General features: G+C 35.8%; 1 protein-coding gene across 4 annotated transcripts in view; it reads left to right on the top strand.

Moving 5' to 3' along the window:
• The window catches only part of LOC128989647 (potassium voltage-gated channel subfamily KQT member 1), a 349,887-nt gene that overhangs the window by 307,284 nt on the left and 15,658 nt on the right, over positions 1–26,945 (top strand). For all 4 annotated transcript variants that reach the window (XM_054411608.1, XM_054411607.1, XM_054411609.1 and 1 more), the window contains exons 8-11: positions 584–694; positions 3,148–3,351; positions 17,852–18,014; positions 21,594–21,729. In XM_054411608.1, coding sequence (XP_054267583.1) covers positions 584–694; positions 3,148–3,351; positions 17,852–18,014; positions 21,594–21,729 — 614 coding nt within the window. The remainder of the gene's footprint in view (positions 1–583; positions 695–3,147; positions 3,352–17,851; positions 18,015–21,593; positions 21,730–26,945) is intronic.

The following is a 26,945-nucleotide window of genomic DNA, read 5'->3' as shown; positions in this document are numbered from 1 at the left end:
AATTTATGTTTTAGTGTTCATGAACTGTTAGGAGGGTTATCAAAATTAGTAGGCCTACCTATACTTAAATCAATGTAAAATCATGGATACACTGCTATGTTCACCATGTTCATCTTCCATTCATTTGGTGTGCTGTCGGAAATAAATATGGGAATACTTTATATCTTACATTTAGCAGCAATAATTTGTGGTTTGAGTTGATTAAATTTAAAAAAAAAAACTACAGTTGGCTGGACTTTCACAGGTCAAAATCAGTCAGAATATTGGTGTAGTAGGCTATAGCTTTTTTTAAGAACAGTTACCCTGCACATCCAACCAGCAGCAGTCTTTGTAAATTGTTGTGTATGTTTAAATAACCTTTTAATTTGTTATTGTGTAAGTACCGTACATTTAAGTTTTAAAAGACAACAGTAACCCAATCAAATAGTTATGAAAACATTAAGTTAAACTGTAAGATTAATGTTAATCCTATGCATTACACTTTCAGAAATGCTATCCCAATATATACAAATAATATGTGCACTTAATTGTACAAGAGAAAACCAATATTTCTTAAATTATTTAAGAGTGTATGCTATTTCAGATCACAGTCACCACTATTGGCTATGGGGACGCAGTTCCTCAAACGTGGATGGGGAAGATTGTTGCCTCCTGCTTCAGTGTGTTTGCAATTTCATTTTTCGCACTACCAGCTGTAAGTAATTTAATCATCTTCTATATATTAATACACAAGCAGTTTTCTTTTCACAGTCATAACTCGATAACGGCTTGGCAGATTTTATCATTTGAGGTGCCGAATTTATTATATTTTCTCGTAGATGTGCAAATACATCTCAGAATATTAAGAAAGGGCATCAGCTAAATACAGTTAAGAGCTTAAGTTTGGGAACGGTTGACATTAAGATCAAACTCAATTACCTTTGTTTACAACAAACATAAGGGCATAGTTTGAAATAGTTTTTAAAGTTAACCACAGACTGCAGGACTTATTACTTCCAGAGCAAAGCCGGAATTTATATTTTTATTTAAACATCTGTTAAATAAGTCTGGTTCATAAAATAGTTTCCTATCAAAACTTGATAAACTATTGTTTGTAGCCTAATATTTGAATTAGACAATAGACAATTTCCTTTATTTGTGATTTCTTCAAGAAATACAATGGTGTTACAGGTAAAATATACTTACCTTACAACGTATTTTACTGAATTATCATGTAGTTTTGGTTACAGTTTGGTGTGATGAAGTGAATGTTTAAAAGTGATTATTCACAGTGCAGTTACTCACCTGTTCCTGTTACATTACCATATCGTCTAATTTACAGTGTATATCAAAATTCCGTTGTAGTGTTTTCTGTTGTTTGGTTAACTTACGTATTTTATCTAAATTTAAAATTAAGCCACCAGTAAGACGAAGAACTGTGAGTGGCTGGAGAAAACACGGACGTGACCGCTTGCATCAACCTACCAATAGGACGTTTGAAGGATACAGAGTGGCAGTACCACCGTGGTGATACATCATGGATACTCCTCAGACAAATGAACGTAAAATGTTTACATTGTGGTGGCTTACATTTTAAGCAAAGAAAAGACTGGCCGAAATAGTTCAATTTTTACTCTTTTTTACCATAAATGAAAGAACTGTTTAAGTTACCTCATCTGCGGAATTCACCATACTTTCAGGAACTTATTGGAAACTCCCAATCTGAAAACAGGACTGCAATGTTTACATCTAGAAATTATTTGGATAAAATTTGTCAATTCAATTTTGCCTTTGCCATGGTCAGATCTGAAGCTCATTTAGATGAGAGGATCACACAGGGGACCTACAATTTAAAGATCCATGACACGTTTTACCTCCGAGTAGGTAATCTAATTCCTTAAGAAGGTCATCCTGAACACGCACAGATGTATAGTTGAGTACGACTTTCGCACTGGAACCCAACGGCGCATCAAACACAATTCAAACAAAAAATGCCATGAAAAATATGCGGGAATAGGGTCACATTCAAATCAAATCAAATCAAATCAAATATGCTTTATTCATAAAGTACAGTGTTGTACATTGAATGGTGTCAACTAAATCTATCTTAAATTAATAATTTACAGATTTGCATATCTTGGATCATTATCTAAATAAAAAACCAAGAATCAGGAAATGGAAATAATCAAAACTGAATCAATTCATTGGACAATCAATTCATCGATTCACATTGCCAACCTATTTGCCTGATCTTTTAAAATTGTGGCAGAAATGTGTAGGAAATGTGTCCGAGGAGTCAAGTGAGATTCATGTGCATAGTAAGAGACAAAAGAAGGGACTTTCCTCTCCATAATGATGCTACACTTAAATAAATGTCGCAGCTATTTTTATTGCTGAAAACAGAGCACCACCTGGTGTTACATACGGTTTTACATACAGTTTTTTATACTTATGGCTACGTTTAAAAATAGCAAGTGCAAATAAACTGCACAACAACAAAAAAGTATTCCTCCATATTTTAACCTTAAAAATACATGCTTAACCTTACGTAATTTTTTTCAGATCTATAAAGTAACTTACACGTAGATCTTGACCCTGCCGTATCCAAGCAAAGCAAGTTATATTTCTATTCTCATTTTTAGCCAATTTATTCAAGAATTTAATATCAGTTATCACTGTTATCAGTAAGATTTATAAAATAACTCGTTAAAGCAAGGATCCTGCAGCCTTGTATACAAATATAAATGCTTAAGGAAAACCCATTAAAAAGCTTGAGTCAAGCCGAGTTGAAGAACTCACTCGAAAACTCGACCACTCGAGTACTAGCAAACCCGTACAAAATACGTAGATTAAATCCATGGAATTCTTATAGTTTTAGGGACTGAGTATCTGTATCAATCTAGCGTTTACATTGATTTGCTTAGCACCCATGTAACAACAGTCAAAACCACATAAAAATAAACTTAATAAATAATAATCGTATGGAAATGAGCAGAATTGAAATTTATTTAATAAAGAGTACAAGGCTATAGGCGTAACGAGATAGTGTTTATAAGTTCAGAGATAACAGTTTGTTTATACCTGAGTGCTCTTTCTACTTGGTACACCATCTTCTGTTTATAATTAAGATTAATTTGTAATGTTTGTCATTGTTATGGTTGCTTTCAGGGTATTCTGGGGTCGGGGTTTGCCCTCAAAGTGCAGCAGAAACAAAGACAGAAGCACTTCAACCGGCAGATCCCCGCAGCGGCCATGTTGATCCAGTGTCTTTGGCGGTGCTATGCAGCTGACAAGAGCTTCAACAGTCAGGCTACATGGAACATCTACATCAAAGAGCCCAACACCACCAAGGAGAACTCCAGCACTGGCAGAGTAATGAAATATGTTTTAAAATGTTTGACACAAGTCGAGTACTGTACCCTTTAAGCATAGAGTCAAATCGTATCGAGTTGACTCCATACTTATTCTACTCATGTACTGGACTTTACCCTGAAAAGTGAAAATTTAATCTTGTTTTTAGGCTACACAAACAACCTATCTGTTCAAGTGATGGTTAGACAACACTATGTCTAAAGCCAAGCGACTCTTAACCCAGCCTACTTAATTCATTCTATGTACGATTCCAAGAGAAAGACTGGGCAAACTGTTAACTGTCCTCATAAAGTTCCCCATAAAGATTTCTAGCAATTAGCAAGACACAAGAAAATTAATAATCATGTCTTGACTTATCCAACCTTTGCTTCCGACCTACTGCTGTAATCTGATAGTGTTCAGGCAGCGAGTACATAATAAAATAGAGAGCACCTAGCGTTTAAGCCATTGCACTGAAAATCCGCCATCTTTGTCCGTCCTACAGCCTGAAGCCAAGGTCCACGAGCTCAGTTCGCATTAAAAGGGGCGAAAATTACAAGATTATAAACAACATTAATAGTTGACAAAAATTGCTGAAATTTTGCACACTTGTAGGGATATGATTCTGAGGACACACAATAATAATAAAATAATATATAATTTTAATTTATTAGTTACAATAGTATTAAGGAAATTGACAGGAAAGCAGGCTTACCTATAAATAAGTCCATATAGTCCAGGACCTGACTAGGATTCTGTAATATTTTACTAAGAATTAAGTGAATGCACTGTTTTATGTCATAACTCAAACTCAACTCACTTTATTTACCTTTTTACAAACATAGAATAACAAATAAACATATGATAATAATTAATAGAAATTAACAGGTGTTATGAAATAAACTATTCTCACAACATCCTCCCTTTTAAGTTTGAAAGTTCTTCAACCAGCTTGGTTTTTGTATATTTCTCTTTGGACGGTTGTATGGTTCTGTTTGATGTGTATTTGCTGACAAATTTTGTTCACTGTTTTCCTCTCTTAAATAAGGGGCAAGTTTGAGGTGGAATCGATTTCTTCTCACATTCCTCTTATCAGTTTCAACAATATATGAACGAGGGCTGTCCAGGATTTTCACAATTTTGCCATGTCTTCTAAGGTCCACAATCCAAACTGGGTCCCCTATATGAAGAGGATTGAGAGTTTGCACTTTGTGCCTTCTATCATAGTTGTGTTTGTACTTCTCACGATATGTTTCTTCTCTCCCTTTAAGATCCTTTAGATCTGGTTTTCCACAAAGCAAATGTCCTGTCTGAGGCAATGTGCTCCGTAATCGCCTGTTCATAAGAAGCTGAGAGGGACTGAACCCATTCCAGAGGGGTGTCGTTCGATAGGCTAGAAGCGCTAAATAAGGGTCTTCCACATTTTTCTTTAGAATCATTTTGGCGATTTTCACTGCCGCTTCAGCCTCTCCATTGCTTTGGGAAAATTTTGGGCTACTTGTTACATGCTTGAAGCCATAAACTTTGGAAAATGTCTTGAAATCTGAATATTCAAGGACTTGAAATTGAGACCCACAGTCAGACCTAATTTCTTCTGGAATGCCATGTCGACAGAAAAAGGCTTTGCATCTCATTATTACTTCTCGTGATGTTAATGACTCTAATTCAGCTATCTCAAAATATCTGGAGTAATAATCTGTCACAGTCAAAAACCAAACGCCTTCAAGTTTGAACAAATCCATCGCAAGTGTTTTCCATAGCCTGTCAGGGAATTGTGTGGGAAGCAATGGTTCATGACTGTTCCTTGAATGTTTAATACAAGTAGGGCATGATTTCACCATACATTCAATGGCTGAAGAAATTCCTGGCCACCAGACTGACTCTTTTGCACGTAAACTACACTTGGTGATTCCAAAATGACCTTCATGTACTCTTTGAAGTGCCCAAGACTGCAGAGCTGGCGGAATTACAAGTCTTGAACCTCGTAGTATCATCTCATTATCCACACTTAGCTCATCCTTAACTGAATTATACGGTTTTAGGTCATCTCGTAATGATGTATTAGAAGGCCAACCTTGGATGATTATTTTTTTCAGTTCACGTAAAGTCGGATCTTTATTTTGTTCCTCCAATACTTTAGCAACTATGCAGTCGTTTATATCGATGGACGACAAAACCATTTGAACAAACGCTTGAGTTTCTTCTTCTAACTCACGGTCATCAGTACCTGAAAATGGGAGAGGTGCTCTTGAAAGAGCATCAGGAACTAGAAGCTGCTTTCCAGGAATATAAGTAATTGAAAAATCATATCTCATGAGACGCAATCGAATTCTTTGAATTCTTGGAGACAATTCATCAAGATGTTTGGATTTCAAAATTTGAAGTAGTGGTTTGTGATCTGTTTGTATTGTTATTCTCTTGCCAATAATAAATTCTTGAAACTTTTCACATGCCCAAGCAACAGCTGTAGCCTCCCTCTCGATGTTTGCATAGTTTTTTTCAGAAGGAAGAAGGCTTCGGGATGCAAATGATACTGGTCGTATAGAACCATCATCTTGAACTTGAGAAAGAGTTGATCCTAGTCCTTGAAGCGAGGCATCACAGGAGATAATTGTTTCCCGATTTACATCGTAAATGGCTAGGCAAGGAGAGTTAGTCAAAATGAGTTTTATTTCATCAAATGCCTTCGCCTGCTCTGGACCCCATATCCATGGAACGTTAGCTTGAAGTAGTGAATTCATTGGGGCCAAAATCTTAGCTTTGTCAGGAATAAACTTACCAAGAAAGTTTACCATCCCATTGAACCTTTGAAGTTCTTTTACGTTTTTTGGGCAGTCCATTTTGAGAATGGCGGAAACCTTTTCCTTATCAACAGAAATTCCATCGGATGAGAGGAAATGCCCGAGGAATTTAATACTTGACTTCCCAAACTCAGTTTTGTCTTTGTTAAGTGTCATTCCTACATTTTTAAGCTTTTCAAGTACTTGCCGAACAACTGTATCATGTTCTTCTTTCGTTTTGCCCCAAATCAGAATATCGTCCATATGGACTGCGACATTTGATTGGTTGTCTAAGATTTTGTTCATGCATTTCTGAAAATGTTCAGGTGCTGATGTGATTCCAAATGGAAGTTTGAGAAATTTAAAACGTCCAAAAGGGGTAAGGAAAGTAGTTAGATCCTGGGAATTTACATTTAAGGGGACTTGCCAAAAACCACTGTTTGCATCAAGTTTTGAAAACCATTTTGCTCCTGAGATTGAGCTGAGAGACGTTTCAATTTTGGGAATCGGATGATAAGACCGCTGGATGGATTCATTCAACTTTGTTAAGTCAACACATATGCGGACATAACCATTAGATTTAGGCACTACTACCATTGCTGAGCACCATTCAGTAGCATGCTCAACTGGTGTGATTACATTATTTTGTACCATACTTTCTAGTTCTTTTTTCACTTGACACATTAGGGGTAAAGGTACTGTCCTAGGAGTGGTTATTGCATATGGCTTTGCGCCATCCTTAAGTGCTATTGTGTAGGGATCAGGAATGACGCCCAGACCACTAAACATTTCATGGTATTCGGTAAAAAAGTCACTGTCTACCTCTGCAACTGAATTAACAAAAGTTAAAATCTTCAAGTCCTGTATTGCTGGACGACCAAGCAAGGGTGTTATGAGTCCCTTCACTACGTATACCATGTGATTTATTTTAACATCTCTGTATTGGATATTAGCTCTAACACAACCTACAGTTTCTAATTTTGTTCTACCAGCCCCAAACAACTCAACTAGAGTCGGCTGGATCCTACTTGGATCAACTATGCCAGGGGGAATTACTGTTACATCTGCCCCTGAATCAATTTTAAATGTTTGTGGTTTTCCCTCAAATACTAATTCTAGTTTCCAGGGCTTACATTTTGACCCATCCCCAAGTGTACCTATGAATACTTTATTATTTGAAGGTCCAAGTTCACTTACTTCATTTTCGTCAGTTACTTCCTGTGCTTCTTTAGATCTGCAGACCTTCGAAAAGTGACCAATCTTTTTGCATAAGTTACATGTTGCGCTTTTTGCTGGACACGTGCTTCTTGGATGGGACGGTTTATAACCACACCAGATACATTGCGCTGGGTATTCTTGTTTCTTTTGACGAAACCTATATCCTTGATTTTGGTTTGAACTCGATGACGTAGTTGCTTCAATTTGAATTCTTTTCTCATCACATAAATCTGCCTTCTCTTTCTTTACGTTATCTGCATGTCTTATTACTGTAATGGCCTTGTCTAAATTCATCTCGGGATCTAGCAACAAGCGATCACTAAGTTTCTCATCATTTAAACCCAGTATTAGTACCATCAACACCATTTCATCATTAAGTGAACCCCAGTCACAGGTTCTAGCCAAGGAATGGAGACTAACTATAAACTCTTCAACTGTTTCATTAATTTTTTGTTGTCTCTTCAAAAACTTTGCTCTTTCAAAAATTAAGTTCCTCCGTGGAATAAAATGTTTGTCAAATAAATCTAAGACTTCTTCAAATGTTAGCGTTGATTCGGTTGCTAAATTAAAAGATGCAAAAATATCATCAGCTTTCTCACCTAATGTGTATATAAGAGTGTTGATTTGTTTGTTCTCAGACTCTTCAGATAGCCCAGATGCTGACCGATATCTTTGAAATCGTGTTTTCCATCTTGGCCAATCTGCTGGTACAAAGGAGAAACTAGCTGGAGGTTGAATAACTGAATGAGTGTTTGATACAATGATTGACTTCATAGTTGAATTGTTGTATTCGTATTCATTTTCTCTGCTTCTTTCATTTTGTTCTTGTTCATTTTCATTATCTTCATAGTCAGATTGTTTCCTTCTTAGATTTCTCTTCTGAGGCATAGCTCTAAACCGCTGCCACCATGTAATATTTTACTAAGAATTAAGTGAATGCACTGTTTTATGTCATAACTCAAACTCAACTCACTTTATTTACCTTTTTACAAACATAGAATAACAAATAAACATATGATAATAATTAATAGAAATTAACAGGTGTTATGAAATAAACTATTCTCACAACAGATTCTGTGTGCATGTCGTGTATAGAGAATATTGCTTTTGCATTCCAATATAGGTGTCTTAGGAAGTGTTTTCCACTCGGGTGTCAAGTTCGCACCTGGTACGTTTTCGAGCTATGACGTCATCGAAATGGCGGCCATTGATTTTTTTAAATCGTATATTTCGCAAACTATTTGTCGGATCGGAATGAACTTTTTTTTGTTTGAAAGATAATTTTAAATGCTACATGTTTTACATTTACATATTTGTTGTATGTTTAGTACATTCTTCGTAATTATGCAAAAACCTGTATTTTTAAATATTTTTGTGTTATTTTTGTTTGTAACGTTTTATTGATACAATTTATCAAAAAGCACCAATGAAAAAAGTTGTAGAACGTTTAAAAATCTTTACAAAAATACCAAATTCGATATGTTTTACTCAAAAGATTACGTCAAGAAACTAGATAAATCTCATAAAAACACCAATTTTGGCGCAAAAACGCCTATTAGTCCGGCATCTAGGGCAGTTCGCAAGTCTTATAAAGACAGTTTTACCATTCAATGTTGATTTATGTGTCTAAATAAGTGTTTTCAACTCGGGTGTCACGTCTGCACCCACTGCAGTTTCCGGTTATGACGTCATTAAAATGGCGGAAAGGGCTATATTAAAAATAACTATATTTTACATACCATGTATCGGATCGGAATGAACTTTTTTTGTTTGAAAGATAAGTTTACATGCTATCTTTCTTACATTTACACTTTTGTTGTATGTTTAGTACATTTTTCGTAATTTTGCAAAAACCTATATTTTTAAACATTTTTGTGTTATTTTTTTCGATAACGTTTTATTGATACAATATATCAGAAATAACTTAAAGACAAAGTTGTAGCACGTTAAAAGAGCTTTACAAAAATATCAAATTCGATATGCTTTACTCAAAGGATCACGTCAAGAAACTAGAAAATCGTACAAAACAACCTAATTTGGCGCAAAAACGCATATAAATCCGACATCGATGGCTGTGTACGAGTCATATATAGACAGTTTTACCATTCAATGTTGATGTATGTGCCTATAGAAGTGTTTTTAACTCGGGTGTCACGTCTGGACCCACTGCAGTTTCCGGTTATGATGTCTTTAAAATTGCTACATGTTACGATTTCACCAACTATTTTACTTAAAATAAGACCATTACCCTCTTTTATGCAAATAAAAACACAACAAATCAATTAATTAGAATTACTCCAATTAGTCCATTAATTAGTCCAAAGGAATGTTTCCATTATATAAATACACCGGTGCAGCAATCCTGTCGACTAAGCGAATTTCCATTTGCCTGGATTGATTTTCAATTAATCTATTAAATTAACATTGTTTAAGTCAAATCAAATCAAATCAAATCTTTTTATTGTCTTTCAGCTCTACAAAAGCAATTGACATTGTCAAATGGCATCTTATCATTAAAGCATTAAACATAGTCATAATAAATAACAGGAAGCTTGATCTTAAATAAATTATTTAAAAACTTATATCTAAAACCTCCAAGGACAAGAACTTATCTACAGAGTAAAAACATTTTAATTTTAACCATGAATCAAGGACTGTTTTGAATTTTTTTATTGGAATCGTTACTGCAGAAGGGGGCAATTTATTAAAAAATTGTATACTAAGATATTTGTAGCTATTGTGTGTAAGTGTAAGTCTTGTAATTGGTAAGTTGAGATGATGGCTATTTCTTGTGTAATGTTTATGTATGTCAGATCGGATGCTATACTGGTCTATATTCTCTTTTACGTATAATAAGCAATTTAAAATGTATAAAGATGGAAGGGTTAGGATATTTAGGGCCTTAAAATCTGCTTTGCAATCTTCCCTGGGCATTGTTCCTCTAATGCACCTGACTGCTTTCCTTTGCCATTTGAAAACGGTTTTGGCTCCTACAGAGTTACCCCATAAGAGAACACCATATTGTAGGTGAGAATGGAAAAATGCGTAGTAACAATTTAGAATAATTTGTTCACTTACATTGTTCTTTAATTTGTTAAATAAAAATACAGTTCTAGCCAATTTACTACATAAAAAGTTTGTATGCTCAATCCAATTCAGCTTCTGATCAATATGGATTCCTAGCAATTTTACTGATTTATTGTCATTAGAATTTATTCTAAGGTTAAAATGAATTTCTTCTATTTTTGAGTTGTTAATCCTTAATTCATTTCCCCGAAACCACTCTTCAGCCAACTTTAACACCCCATCCCGTTCTTCAAGTGCTTTGTTCAGATTTTGACCACTTGTGAGGAATGTAGTATCATCAGCATAAAGAGTGGTTTTACAGGGAACAAAACAAGGCAAATCATTAATAAAAACAATAAAAAGTAGAGGCCCAAGGACTGATCCTTGAGGTATGCCAATTTTGATTTTTAACATATTAGATCTTGAATTATTTACCTGCACCAGCTGGAAACGGTTCACTAAATATGAGCTTAACAGATTTAATGATTTTTCAACTACTCCGTAAAAAGCCAATTTTTTAATTAGAATTTCATGAGAGACTGAGTCAAAAGCTTTAGCCAAATCAATTAATGTTGCAGACATATTAATTTTACCATCACAACCGTTAAAAATATCTGTGATTATATTTTCCAAGGCCTTGATTGTGGACAAATTTGATCTAAAACCAAACTGACTATCACAGAACAAGCTATTTTTTTCAAAATATGAATAAATTTGTTGGTGTAGACAGTGTTCTAATATTTTAGAAAGAATTGGGATTAGAGATATCGGTCTGTAATTATTTGGATCAGTTTTTTCCCCTTTTTTGAAGATTGGTATTGTAACTGATATTTTAAGACATTCTGGAAAAATTTCTTGTTCAATCATCATATTATATAGAATGGTAAGTGGATATATCAAAAGAGGGCCTATCTTTTTGATTAAATAATTGGAGAAGCCATAATAGTCTTCAGCCTTAGAACTACTTAGTCTATTAATGGACTCTATAATATTTAATTGGGAGATTGGTGACCATTGGAATTTAGTATCAACCTTTCTTGAAGCTGAGAGTAGAGCAATAGGGTCCCTTGCACTTTGTCTGTTAAGTGAACTGTTATTATTCAGTGGTAAACAAGCAGAATTTACAAAACTATAATTTAAAACATTTATATCAACTGGAACAGAATTTTCCATCTTAGAATCATTGATTTCATTCTTTATTACATTCCAAGCAGCCCTAACTTTATTTTTTGAATTTGCAATGTACTCATCATTAACCTTGCGCTTAGACAATTTTATTTCATGTCTATAAATTTTTCTCAGTCTTAAATAATTTAATCTATTTTGTTCACTCAAGTGAGATTTGTCCTTATATATTAAAAGCATTATTCTTATCCTTTGGAGGCGATCAGTGTACCACTTAGAGCTATGTTGAGATGCTTGCTTGATATTGTCTTTATTGTTTATTTTAGTAACAATGGGACAGTTTGATTCAAAAATTAATTTTAAATTGTTAATAAAATAATCAAAACATGCATTTATATTATTATTAAAGGGATACAATTCATATGACCAGTCAACCATATTTAAATCATTTTGAAATGAATTAATAGCTTTGTCACTTAATATACGAAATTTAACCTCTTTCCTGCTCTTATTGAAAAAACTACTCATCTTTAACCATAATCCATCATGATCAGATAGACCTAAGTTAATACAATCAAAAGTAAAGTCTGTGTTTGTTAAGTTACTAATTATATTGTCTAGACATGCTTCATATCTAGTCGGTTTTGAGTTGTGACAACAACAATTAAATGACTTTAACATATTTAAAAACTCATTTACATTTTTTTTCTTTTCTCTAATGTCAAAATTTATGTCTCCTGTAATAATTATTTTACAGTGTTTGTATTTTGATAGTTCCAATAACATACATTCAAACTTATCAATAAACATTTCTTCACTAGTAGCTGGAATCCTATATACAGAAATAATTATAGTTCTATACTGTTTTAAGATTATTCCACATGCTTCAAAAACTGTTTCAATACAAATTTTACTTAAATTAATTGTTTCATATTCCAAATCTAAGCTTTTTTTTAAATACAGGGTGTCCCGTAACTCTCTGGACATATGTATATAGCGTTATTCCTTAGGTCAAGACAAACACATTTCACCATAGGAACATGGGTCTGTGGGGTCTAGTTTACCGACTGTCGGTATTTATGTGTTTTTTACAAAAAAACTAATAACTCCTAAACGGTTTGAGATACAGCTTTGATATTTTACAAAAATGTTTATCTTATTAAGACCTTTTATCGTTAGAAATTATACAAAAAAATCATTAACCGTTTCAAAATGGCGGCCATTTAAAATATTTGATGCCAAATTTCACGAAAACCGTTAACTTTACAAAAAAAGTGCAAAAGACAAAAAAGTTTGTAAATTTTATGTAGTTTTCAATAATACCTTATTTGTTAAGATTTGATAAATAATAACAGAGAAACTAGTTGTTTTCGTAATGTATGACCACTTTTTTCCATTTAAACAATGCTAAACAACGTTAAAGAAGTATTAGCATTGTTTAAATGGAGAAAAGTGGTCAGGCATTTGGAAAAGAAGACATTTCTCTGTTATTATTTATCCAATCTTAACAAATAAGATATCATTGAAAACTAAATAAAATTTACAAACTTTTTTGTCTCTTGCATTTTTTTTGTAAAGTTAACGGTTTTCGTGAAATTTGGCATCAAATATTTTAAATGGCCGCCATTTTGAAACGGTTAATGATTTTTTTGTATAATTTCTAACGATAAAAGGTCTTAATAAGATAAACATTTTTGTAAAATATCAAAGCTGTATCTCAAACCGTTTAGGAGTTATTAGTTTTTTTGTAAAAAACATATAAATACCGACAGTCGGTAAACTAGACCCCACAGACCCATGTTCCTATGGTGAAATGTGTTTGTCTTGACCTAAGGAATAACACTATATACATATGTCCAGAGAGTTACGGGACACCCTGTATATGGCAGTGCCTCCTCTAATTGTGTTAACTCTACAGTAAGCAACTGCTAACCTAAAATTAAAGGGAACAGACAAGTCAACATTAAAATCTTTCAATCAGTGCTCATTAACACATAATATGGAGCAGTTTAACATATCCAAACAATATTGCAGCTCATTTAATTTGTTTTGAATTGATCTTATATTAATGTGTAACAACATGAGATCATTTCTATCACAACTTGGGATGTCATTTCGTAATTTTGCAAAAACCTATATTTTTAAACATTTTTGTGTTATTTTTTTCGATAACGTTTTATTGATACAATATATCAGAAATAACTTAAAGACAAAGTTGTAGCACGTTAAAAGAGCTTTACAAAAATATCAAATTCGATATGCTTTACTCAAAGGATCACGTCAAGAAACTAGAAAATCGTACAAAACAACCTAATTTGGCGCAAAAACGCATATAAATCCGACATCGATGGCTGTGTACGAGTCATATATAGACAGTTTTACCATTCAATGTTGATGTATGTGCCTATAGAAGTGTTTTTAACTCGGGTGTCACGTCTGGACCCACTGCAGTTTCCGGTTATGATGTCTTTAAAATTGCTACATGTTACGATTTCACCAACTATTTTACTTAAAATAAGACCATTACCCTCTTTTATGCAAATAAAAACACAACAAATCAATTAATTAGAATTACTCCAATTAGTCCATTAATTAGTCCAAAGGAATGTTTCCATTATATAAATACACCGGTGCAGCAATCTTGTCGACTAAGCGAATTTCCATTTGCCTGGATTGATTTTCAATTAATCTATTAAATTAACATTGTTTAAGAGTACATACCTAGGTTTTTTGAACGGTAAAAGTGTTTTTGAACGGTTATTGGTTACTGAGAAAATAAAAACATTTTTCATTTAAAATTCCAATGTTATTCTTATGGACAATATTGTAACTGTAGTAGTTGGCTTGTTTATGGATATATTTTGATCAAACTTGGCAGATTTATTTATCCAATACTAAGCTATTAATATTTTAATATAAAATCCACTTTATTAGTTTCCCTTAAGCAGCAAACCTAGGTATTCTTAAACAATGTTAATTTAATAGATTAATTGAAAATCAATCCAGGCAAATGGAAATTCGCTTAGTCGACAGCATTGCTGCACCGGGGTATTTATATAATGGAAACATTCCTTTAGACTAATTACTAATTAATGGACTAATTAATTGATTTGTTGTGTTTTTATTTGCATAAAAGAGGGTAATGGTCTTATTTTAAGTAAAATAGTTGGTGAAATCGTAACATGTAGCAATTTTAAAGACATCATAACCGGAAACTGCAGTGGGTCCAGACGTGACACCCGAGTTAAAAACACTTCTATAGACACATACATCAACATTGAATGGTAAAACTGTCTATATATGACTCGTACACAGCCATCGATGTCGGATTTATATGCGTTTTTGCGCCAAATTAGGTTGTTTTGTACGATTTTCTAGTTTCTTGACGTGATCCTTTGAGTAAAGCATGTCGAATTTGGTATTTTTGTAAAGCTCTTTTAACGTGCTACAACTTTGTCTTTAAGTTATTTCTGATATATTGTATCAATAAAACGTTATCGAAAAAAATAACACAAAAATGTTTAAAAATATAGGTTTTTGCAAAATTACGAAAAATGTACTAAACATACAACAAAAGTGTAAATGTAAGAAAGATAGCATGTAAACTTATCTTTCAAACAAAAAAAAGTTCATTCCGATCCGATACATGGTATGTAAAATATAGTTATTTTTAATATAGCCCTTTCCACCATTTTAATGATGTCATAACCGGTAACTGCAGTGGGTGCAGACGTGACACCCGAGTTGAAAACACTTATTTAGACACATAAATCAACATTGAATGGTAAAACTGTCTTTATAAGACTTGCGAACTGCCCTAGATGCCGGACTAATAGGCGTTTTTGCGCCAAAATTGGTGTTTTTATGAGATTTATCTAGTTTCTTGACGTAATCTTTTGAGTAAAACATATCAAATTTGGTATTTTTGTAAAGATTTTTAAACGTTCTACAACTTTTTTCATTGGTGCTTTTTGATAAATTGTATCAATAAAACGTTACAAACAAAAATAACACAAAAATATTTAAAAATACAGGTTTTTGCATAATTACGAAGAATGTACCAAACATACAACAAATGTGTAAATGTAAAACAGGTAGCATTTAAAATTATCTTTCAAACAAAAAAAAGTTCATTCCGATCCGACAAATAGTTTGCGAAATATACGATTTAAAAAATTCAATGGCCGCCATTTTGATGACGTCATAGCTCGAAAACGTACCAGGTGCGAACTTGACACCCGAGTGGAAAACACTTCCTAAGACACCTATATTGAAATGCAAAAGCAAAATTCTCTATACACGACATGCACACAGAACCCTAGTCAGGTCCTGGACTAATATAGACATAATGATATACAACACAAAAATAGAAATTTTCGTGGTCACTGGTCACTGACCACGTTTTTGTCAGTGACCACAAACATTTCTAATGTACTTTTGTGTTGTATATACAGGGTGACAAAAAAGTCTGGAAACGGCTTATCTTTTTAACTAAAATCCGTTATAAAATTCAAACCTTTCACATCAAGTTATATGCATGAAAACCACTTTTTCCAAGCATTACCATTTTTGACCTTCACCAGGGGACGACCCATGAGGAGTAGTTAAATAATCTCTAATGTAAGCACAGGTGGATATGCACATAATTTTAAAGGGTTAGTCAAGTGGAGTTAATTGCCGTAAACCGCGTCTCAAAAGGTTCAGCCGTTACAAAATGGCAGCTGTCAAAAGTTCTTGTAGAAAATACCTTCACAGGCATTAGTATTGGTAAATAAATAAATACTCATAGTCAACATTAGCTTGAGGGCTGAAATTGTATTTTAAAGTTAAATAGCTCATAGACAAATATTATTTTATCTTCAAAACAAATCTAACCAGGTTTCAGCTTTCCCGGGCAATGTTTATGAGTATTTACCAATACTAAGGCCTGTGCAGGTATTTTCCCCAAGAACTTTGGACTGCCGCCATTTTGTAACCGATGAACCTTTTGAGACGCGGTTTCCGGCAATGAACTCCACTTGACCAGCCCTTTAAAATGATATGCTTACAATAATTAAAGATTAGATAATTAATAATTAGAGATTGTACAGACTCCTCATGGGTCGTCCCCTGGCGAAGGTAAAAAAATGGTAATGCTTGCAAAAAGAAGTTTTCATACATATAAGTTGATGTGAAAGGTTTGATTATTCTAACGGATTTAGTTAAAAAGATATTAAGCCGTTTCCAGACTTTTTTGTCACCCTGTATATATGTCTCTATGGACTTATTAAAAGGCAAGCCTGATTTCCTGTCAATTTCCTTAATAATCCCTGGCAAATGCCCTATCTTTTAATCAGATATCTACGAAAGTAATTGATTTAGGTAAATGTTTTACACTTGTTTTGTTTCATTTTTTAGATTTGGACATAAAAAAATTGTATTTTGAGAAAAATTTTTTTTGTTATCAAGCTCGGCTTCATTAAAAATGCAGGTATAAAAGGGGTCCATTGCCGATGCTTTGCTCCACATCCGCCGTGTCGCTAGGATGAGGGCTATCAATGTAGTGTGCAGGGTTGCAATGTTTGTTGTTTTGTATTATTGTATTATTAAAGAAAAAATAAATAAAGAATTTTCAACAGCTTAGCACTGAATTTTTTAAGGAATAATTAGATTTTAATGCCCTACTAAAGATAATTCTGTGGGTTAAATAAAACATTCATTTTTTTTTTATAACACTCAATTTATTGTCTCAGATCCCAGTTTCATCAAGATGTTGCCTGATTTTATTTATGTGAAGACTGAAGACATTCATTATTTTACAGTAGTAGCAAAATTTAACACTGAAATGTTTTTGAATGATCATTTTAATTACTAAACAAAAATGGTTGTACATTTCATATCCTAAGAAATGTGTGCTATTTGGAAACAAATTTACTTCTACACATTGTCCAAGTACTCTGCTCATCAAGTCCTTAATTATATTGTTTTCCCTTACACTTATATTCTCGATATTCAAAATATTCGCAACTTAAACTTACTTTGAAAATATTTTTTTCAAAATCTACTGATTTTAAATACACTTTAGAAGGTTGTATTAGTCCTCCGCTGCCCTTACTAGCTATTAAACTTAGTATATAGGCCTAAGGGTTCTTATTTGCTCTTATAGCTAATACACAGTCGACTAGCGTGCTGCAGACGCCGGGACTAGGATAGGGCCGCCATCTCTGTACGATTTGCCCGCCAACCAGACTGAAAAGTTCCTGCGCTTGAAGTAGCGCTTCTATTTTGTTATGTGTTCGCTGTCCACAGGACATATCTAATTCCCAATATTAATCTGTAGTGTTGTATGACAGTCACTGATGCTTCAAGTGGCAAAGAAGGCTAGTGTGTTGAAAAGACGGAAGTCCCGCAACAAGATGGAGCCTCCGCAGTCGCAGGTGCAGAGTCAGCCGGAGTGTAACAACAGGCGAGACAGTGAAGGTGACGTTGTCTTCTACATCGAGGAGCCTAAGGCTGGTGAGTCAAGTAGATAGGTGCCAAGCTGTTCAATTTGAGAGGACATTTCAAGTATTCCATACACAGCCTGTAAAAGAGCTGTTCACAAAATATTTTTTGGTCATATCATATCATATTGTGCATATTGTGCTTCCAACTCAAATATGGCCACAAAAAATAGGAATACTTGAATAACTGAGAGTAATTTACTTATTCAATAGAGTCTTGGTTGCCTGTTCTTCAGTGCTATCCTAACCTCCATACGGACATTCAAGTAGGTACCATACATTTGCTTGCAATGATTGGCGTGACTGTTCAAAGTAGCAGGGTGTCGACACAACTTCTTTTATCACTCCCAATTGTATTTGGAAGATATGTGCTAAACTTTGGGCAGCTTCACTTGAATGTAGGGGTGTGCGGGTACCCGAAAATTCGGGTATCCTCGGGCGGGCTTTCGTTACCCGAAGGTCGGGCGGGCCTATTACACACCCGGGTAATTTCCCCGAAGATCGGGCGGGCCTGTGCCGATACCCGGCATTTCGGGCGGGTAACAGCTGAGCCTGGAATATCTAGTTTTCTTTTCAAACACTGATAATTTTCACAAATAATTGTAATAAACAAAGTTTTGGGATAAAATGATGTCAAAATTAGTCACAAACACAAGTTTGCATCGACATCGGACGAGTATATGTCATCTGGATCGATGCCAATGCCTTCTCGATTGAGTACCTAGTAGCCGCTCACACTTGGCTCAAACTGAGCCAACCTCGGCTTGGCTAAGTTATGTTTCACTTTTCGCTTGGGACTTGGGGTAGATTAGCAAATATTAGCCGAAAGTAAAAGTGAAGAGTCAAAACATATGTATTCAGAATAATACGTAATGTACAGAATTCATTGGTATTCCTGCAACTGAGGTTGCAAGCAAGAGAGTTTTCTCTGCTGCTGGGATGGTAGTAAACGAAAAGAGGGAGCGTCTTTTAACACAACATGTTGAAGAGCTGGTGTTTTTGCAGCAAAATTTGAAACGGAATAAATAAATATCCATTGATCTCAGATATTTTTGTTTGAATTTGATTATTTCTTTGCCTTATTATTATTTCCATAGTTTTAATTTATTTTGCGATTGGTATTTTTTTTTACTATTGTACCCGAATTTTACCCGAACTGAGTTTTTCTGAAAATACCCGACCCGAGCTCGACCCGAGATAAAATAGTAAAACCCGACCCGAGCCCGACCCGACCAAAATGTTTACCACCCGACCCGAATTGGAAGGTATGGGGGTTTAGTGAGTGGGAGAAAATTTTGCGCCGTTCCGGCCAAACCTCGCATGCGGGGTTGGTTCGACAGATTGGCCACAACCTAAACCCCAACTCTCACTTGTTAGCTGCGGAGGGCTACCTTCTGCCACTGGGTGTTGGTCCACCTACAGAACCAAGTGAGGGGGGCCCTAGACTAAGGTGTAATGCGATCCGTGCCAAGAGTCTTGTGGCACTGGGGGCCTAATATTTAGTGTCTTAACGGAGCCTTCTGGGAACCAGGGGTAACCCAGTCGTACACACCCCTTACCTCTCTAATCGGGTCACTGGGGAGGTGGACTTAAATACCCGGTATTCGTGAGAACAATGTAGACAGTCTGACCCAAATGGAGGAGGAAGGTCTACTGAAATCTGACGATGACGACAAGCTCGCAGAAACCGGAAAGGAACAAAAAACGACTTTCCAGGGGCGATTTGCAAAGATGGAGGATAGCGGATGCTTTAGCCAAAGGCGAAAAGATGCTATCCAGAAGTGAGAGGAGGTTGGTGTGGGCTGCCAAGCACCCTAACTCTGCTGCCTGCAAAGCCAGTTCCTCCGGGAACTAGGATGCTGGGAAAAAGCAGAGCAAGGGTGGTACCCCCAAAGCTGACTCTAATGAAGCCTCCAGGAAGAAAGGTGGAGGCTGTGCTGACGCAGCCACAAAGGATTGGCTGGTCAAGCAAGTTCAGGAGCTGAGACCTTTCATGGAAATCTCGCTACGGCTTGCCCCAGCCAGAGACCTTGTGAAAGCTGTGAAGGTATATCTATGTGCCCAGCCCTACAAGGTCTGCGTATGAGATCCCTCGTACGAAAAACGACTTTCCAGGGGTGAGTTGCAAAGACGGAGGATAGCGGATGCTTTAGCCAAAGGCGAAAAGGTGCTATCCAGAAGTGAGAGGAGGCTGGTGTGGGCTGCCAAGCACCCTAACTCTGCTGCCTGCAAAGCCAGTTCCTCCGGGAACTAGGATGCTGGGAAAAAGCAGGGCAAGGGTGGTACCCCCAAAGCTGACTCTAATGAAGCCCCCAGGAAGAAAGGTGGAGGCTGTGCTGATGCAGCCACAAAGGATTGGCTGGTCAAGCAAGTTCAGGAGCTGAGTCCTTTCAGGGAAATCTCGCTACGGCTTGCCCCAGCCAGAGACCTTGTGAAAGCTGTGAAGGTATATTTAGGTGCCCAGCCCTACAAGGTCTGCCTATGAGATCCCTTGGCCTATTGATGGGAGATCAAAGGGAAGAACAGGTCACCATAGTCAAGAGGCTCTCATGGTTCACCAAGGACCTGGGATTTGATGGAGAATGAGGACCTGTGAACGAGGGTGCACAATGAGCTGTTCTAGCTGCGATGCAATCCCATGGTAACTTGTAAGCCTGGTCCTCTGTTAAAAAAAAAAAAAAAAAAAAAAAAAAAAAAAAACCCGACCCGAACCCGACCCGAGTTTAAAAAATGCTACCCGCACACCCCTACTTGAATGCACTTATCAATTATTCGTGGACTAGCTCACTTGTCCGTGACATGAGCTCTATGGATACCTTAATTCATATTCATACACAAACCTCGTAAAGTGATTCATAAATCGGTTGAATGGAACAAGTTGTGTAAGTGACTGATTCGGACCACAAGGAACATTTTAATTCAGCCGAGAATTGTGTACTGCATTGAGACTCAAAGTAGGCCTACCTATTGGACTTTAGGCTAGGGTATAAATGTTAATTTTTTTGGACTAGTCGTTGTAAATTTAACTGTTGTTATTTGTTTTTCACTAGTAGGTGTAATTGGAGCTTTATTGCCGTTATAACAAAATATACCCCTTGCAATGTTAAGTGCTGGATTTTGTATATAATAGGCCTACAAGATAGCTTTTTAGTTTTTGGTATTTTATATTATCAGAATTTGTCCAGAAATTTTAATCTCTTGGTTCAGTAGCCTAAAAATTGTTTATTTCCTCAAATACTACCAGGTTAATTTACTTAATGTTAGATTTAGAGCTCAATTTGAGAGGAACACAGAAGGGCAGCATTTTAGGAGCACTTTCTGTAGAATGTATTTGCTTTATCGAGAAAAAATATTTCAAATAATCACTGACACTCTTATTGCTTTACCACTTTTTGAATAGAAAAATTTGCCCATAAGGTTTTGAATGAGAGTGTTAGTAGAGGATAAAAATAACAATTCTAGCTCGCAGTAAGTTTCTCTCCATTCCCTTCAATTCTAAAATTGAAGCGTTGGGTAAAGTTATTGTTGAACATAATAAGAATTTTCTCTGTAAGTCTGATGTTTAAATGTGTGAATGTATGGGTGTTTGCAGGGACGCCCAACCGAGTTCGGAGGGAGGGCAGCACCGCTACTGCTGGAGGTCGAGGGTTCACCAGTCAAACCAGCAGCATCACTGAGGTGGCCAGCGACGAGATGGATATCGAGATTGAACCTGAGAGAGTCACCTCGTAAGTCACCCCATAAGTCACCCCATATCAATTAATTGTTTATTCGTCATACAGAATTTACAAAGACTGTGTGATGTGATATGAATACATGATAACTTAGCTGCTAAATTAATTAGCTTCATGTGACAGCTGTTCTATCTCTATGTAGGGGATATTGCATATCACTCCAGTGCCGAGTCTTACAATGATGGTTGCAGTTTTTTCAAACAAAGCTAGAATTTCTTACCACAAAATATTTAAAACTGAAGCATTTAAACTTAATAAACTATCATGTTTCTCTAAATAAAAGGGGGGGGGGGCAAGTTTATCATGGTTTAGTATTAGCTGAAACCAATGAACAAAATAAAAAAATCTCATGACCATGAGAGAATTACCCTCTTCCACCTGACCCACATGATGTGTTTATGCTTGATACAGAATTTTTTGGTAGCAAAAATGAACTTATATCTTGTTTCTGGACAATAATCTCATGGAGGTTCTTGTGATCATGCTTTACCGTACCTCTCTATCTTTAAGCATCTTGCTTGCTTGAGGTCTTGACCTTGAGTCACTTGTCTTGTTACAACTTTTCTGTTTATTTTGTATTGCAAAAAAAATTTATATATAATATATATATAGAAAATATAACCAAAATAACTCATCTAATGCCAATTACGGACTGTCATATACATTATTATTAATGAATTTTCTGTTTCTCCTTCACATCTAATATTGTGGCCCATGATAAGGTATATGAGACTAAGGTTCTACAGTTGAGAATCAGTGGTAGAGTTCTGATCCTGTTGTGAAGCATAATTAAAATAAGTAGAGTACATCAAAGTTATCAACAACAAGGTGGTTGTATACCTAATTGCAAAAAAAGGGAAAATAAACAGCTGGTCAACACTAGTAGACAATAGGCAATAGCCAACCATCTTTATTTGTAACTAGCTGGCCCGACAGACGTTGTCCTGTCCTAATGTGGTTTTATGTCAAATGCTCGTTCATTTTTAAGATGAGCTCGTTCGCATGGATTATCACGTCCTGGTTGAAGTTCGTTTGCTACGCTTACTCACCTTTAGATTGGAGCTCGTTCGCTGCGCTCATTTGCCTTCAGGTTAGCTTGTTCGCTACACTAACTCGCCTCCAGGTTGAGGTTCGTTCGCTACGCTCACTCACTCACTTTTTGGTTGCAATTTAGCTATTGTCATAAATTTACAAAAATAATAGTGCTGCACCCTGTTGGTAAACCTATTACATTTTTAATGCTATTGAACATCACAGAATCAAATTGTTTAGTTGAACCAGCTGTTAAGATCCTTTAATTCCATTTAAATATGAGTACTCATAAGGTTAACATGGGAAACTCCAGAGCCACTGGTGCGGAGCCCTTTTGACGGGTCTGCACCAAACTTCACACAAACCATCCTTGAATAATGCTTAATAATGCCTGAAAGTTTCATTACAATCTGTCGAGCGGTTTTGGAGTCCATAAAGGACAAACAAACATACATTGGATTTTATATATTTGTAATTATAATTACGAGCTGTTGGCCCGTCCTACGTACGGGAATCGAGTAGTCAATTAAAACGGAATAGTTCAGAACATCTAGTTTACACGCACAGTGACAAATTCTGGCAGTTTTAATGGGGGCCAACTGCCCCCAAAACAACCTAATTAACAATTAATTGTTATTTTTTAGTTGTTGACCTTATTAACAAATGTCACGTGACTACCTCGTCTTTCTTCCATCCGATTATAGACCTAAAATATAGCAATATGCATTTTAAATTCGATAATTTTACCATAAAATAGCAGTTACTTCGATTCGAAAAAACTTGAAGCGAGATTGGAGACCGATTCACACACACTGGTATTGAGTAGAGTTGCAACAATTGCATATACAACTTATATATGTACTTACCGCACCTTTACCTCCGTGACCACAGACTGACACCTTATGAGGATTCTGGCCACCCATTCTCGGACATACATACATACAGACATATATACATATATACATATATACACATATATACATTCGGACATACAGAAAAAGAAGTATCAACACGTAAACCACTTATATCTTAAACGATTAAGCAATAAATTTCTGAAAAAAGATTTCCCAAATATCAGATGAAATTTCCATGGCATAAACTAAATAACTTACTTACACAGTTTGCATTTACGACAAAACTTGATTAAACTGTTTGAGATGTATAGATCAAAATAACACATTTCCTGATAAAGCATATCATTCACTGTAGAAAAAAAACTAAATTTTAAAGTGAAATAGTATGCAGGCCAACACCGAAGAACAATATTTTTGTATACAAACAACTTGTAACATAAACATTTCAATGACAATTTATAATCAGCTGTTAGTTTAACCAGCACTGAAAATACTTTAAATTGCTAGCGTCGGCTGCTAGACTTTTTAAAAATTAAAACTTAATTTATAAAAAACTGGGACCCTAAACTAAAATTATGGCTTCGACATTCCCTAGCTCTCAAAATTATCTTTCTTTCAACACAAAAATCATGAAAATCCGTCGAGTGGTTGATTCAGAATCGTGAAATAAAAAAACACTGTTTCGTTTTAATATTATAGATTATTTCAAGAAATGCATAAACCTCAAAATATTTAACAAACAAATTTGTTCTTGCTTGGCAACAATTATTTGGTTACTTAACTTCTTAGGTCAAAATATTCCTTGATTTTGTAGACTGGTTGATTTACGAGCCAGTACCAAAGGTTCTTTTTCAGTATTTTTCTTGTGAAACAGGTTTTACATGTGCTGTTGGAGTGGATTTATAATTTAGGAGCCAATATTTTATGGTACAGTAGACCCTCTATAATCCGACACTGCGCCATTCTAGCACTCCATTAATCCGGCATCTTTTGACCGATGTGGTCTTCCGCGATTGCAGCAAAATTCTGATCAACTTAAGCTATCGTGTAGACATTTTTGTTGTGTTCTGTGATTGCGGCAAAATTCTGATAATCTGCAGCCGTGTAGACATTATCATCGTATCCGGCGGTGACAGAAACATCATCGACGTCTTGCACGATCGCAGCAAAATCATGATCAACTTTCGCGGTCGTGTAGACAATAGACAATAGACAATGATCTTTATTTACATATTCGTTGAGAACAGTACATGCGTCAGAATAATAATTAAAATTTGTTGATTTAATATGTTGTTAAAGCTGGTTGTCAAGGAATTCTTTTTCTGAGTAGAATGGCCTTTCTTGCAGCCATGTTGTTAATTGGTTCTTGAAACGGTGAGTTGGTTCATTTCTAAGTTGTTCTGGTAGGTTGTTGAAATACAGGGCCCCTTTGTAGGATGGCTTCTTTTCAAAGAGACTTAGATGGTGAGGTGGTATTGCAAAGCTTGAGGCGTTCCGTGTATTGTGATGGTGAATGTCTCTGTTTCTTGTTTGGTTTGTGGAGATGGCATGGCATGTATTTTATGGCGAGTGTTTTTTTCTACATGCTGAATCTCAACTAGTTGCTGTCTGCCATTAAGATAGCTGTGGAACCACTGTTTAGACTTTCCCTCAATACCCAGAGCTCCCAATTTTCTAAGAAGTGTCCTGTGGTTAAGGCAGTCAAAGGCCTTGCTAAAGTCCAGAAACAGACTTGTGACTGAGGAGCCGTCTTCTAGTTGTTCTATTATGTGCTCGGTGAGCTGTATTAAGGCAGTGGAAGTGGATCTTCCTTTAAGGAAGCCATGTTGCTGGCTGGTGAGCAGCAGGTTTTGGTCTAGATGGGATATTAGTCTGTTAAGGACGATTTTTTCAAAGATTTTAGAGAAGGTCGGTATAAGTGAAATTGGTCTGTAACTTTTAGCATCTGTGTTTGGTCCACTTTTATATTTAGGGTATACCTTGGCAGTTTTGAGCTGTGTTGGGAAGACCCCTTGTTTGAGAGACTTATTTATGAGTGCTGTTAGTGGGTTAATCAGTTCATTTTTGCACGTTTTGACCAGTTTGGCTGATATTTCATCAGTGCCAGATGAAGTTTTTGGTTTAAGTGAGTCTATTACTTTTAGTACTTCGTTATGTGTTGCAAGCAGAAATTTTAGTTTGTTAGCTGTTAAAGGAGGAATTTCAGGGGTTCTGGTGTGTGTGTTGGTGTTGTTTGCCTGAAGTGTCCTTTCCGCGGCTGTAGCAAAAAAACTGTTGAGGTGGTTTGCTATTTTGATTGGGTCCTGTAATGTCTCCCCATCTACTAGGAGTTCCCACTCATTTGCTATACTGGTACTTGATTTTCTCTCATTATTTATAACCTGCCAGAGTGCCTTGGACTTGTTGTCGGCATTGCTTATATAGTCGGATGTTTGAGTTTTCCTCAAAGTCTTTAGTCTTAGGTCATAGTCCCTTTTTCTTGCTGCGGTTTCTGCTTTGTCTTCAGGTAGACCTGTGCGGTTTTCTTTTTCCAGGGCATTTATATATAGATTTTTTAGTCTAGAGCATTCAGCATCCCAGCAGTTTTTTTTTGTGTTGTTTTCTCCTTGTCATTTTTACTGGGCAGGTCTCATTTAGTATTCCTTGGATAGCCCTGTGAAAGTTGTTATAAGATTCATCGACATCTTCTATGTGGTAGACACAATCCCAGGGTTGTTCATGGAGCCTGGTTTTAAATAGATTTATGGTGTTTTTGTTGAGAGTTCTTCTTTTCTCCTTAATTGACTTTGTGATTTTTTCTGATGGTAGTTGGAGAGTGGCAATTATGACATTATCATCGTATCCCGCGGTGACAGAAAAATCATCGACGTCTAGCAGGATCGCAGCAAAATCATGATCAACTTTCGCGGTCGTGTAGACATTATTGTTGTGTTCTGTGATTACGGCAAAATTCTGATCATCTGCAGCCGTGTAGACATTATCATCGTATCCCGCAGTTATGGAAACGTCATTGTCTTCAAGCGCGATTATCAATAGCGGTTTCCGATCTCGCAATCTTAACAGACGTGTTTTGTCTATTTTGAGTGTTTTAATTGATGACATTGTAGTAATCCGACAGTATCTCGGTGCCATATCTGCCAGAGTCTACTGTACTTTCTTACTGAATTTTGTGGTGTGGTGGAGGAAAATTCTATAGTTTCTAGCTCCTCTCATATAGTGGTTTTGGAAATTCTGATTCAAAGCAAGATTTAGCTGGCTTGTCTACATTACATGTTCATGAATGTAGAGTGATGGTATTGTTAAAATCTTGAAGTGTTTGAAGGC

This window comes from Macrosteles quadrilineatus, unplaced genomic scaffold (genome assembly GCF_028750875.1).
Source record: "Macrosteles quadrilineatus isolate MER2022 unplaced genomic scaffold, UCM_ALF_1.0 Scaffold_3__2_contigs__length_128488019, whole genome shotgun sequence".
NCBI lineage: Eukaryota > Metazoa > Arthropoda > Insecta > Hemiptera > Cicadellidae > Macrosteles > Macrosteles quadrilineatus.
The sequence above is the reverse complement of the archived record's forward strand: the minus strand, read 5'-3'. Positions and strand labels throughout refer to the sequence as shown.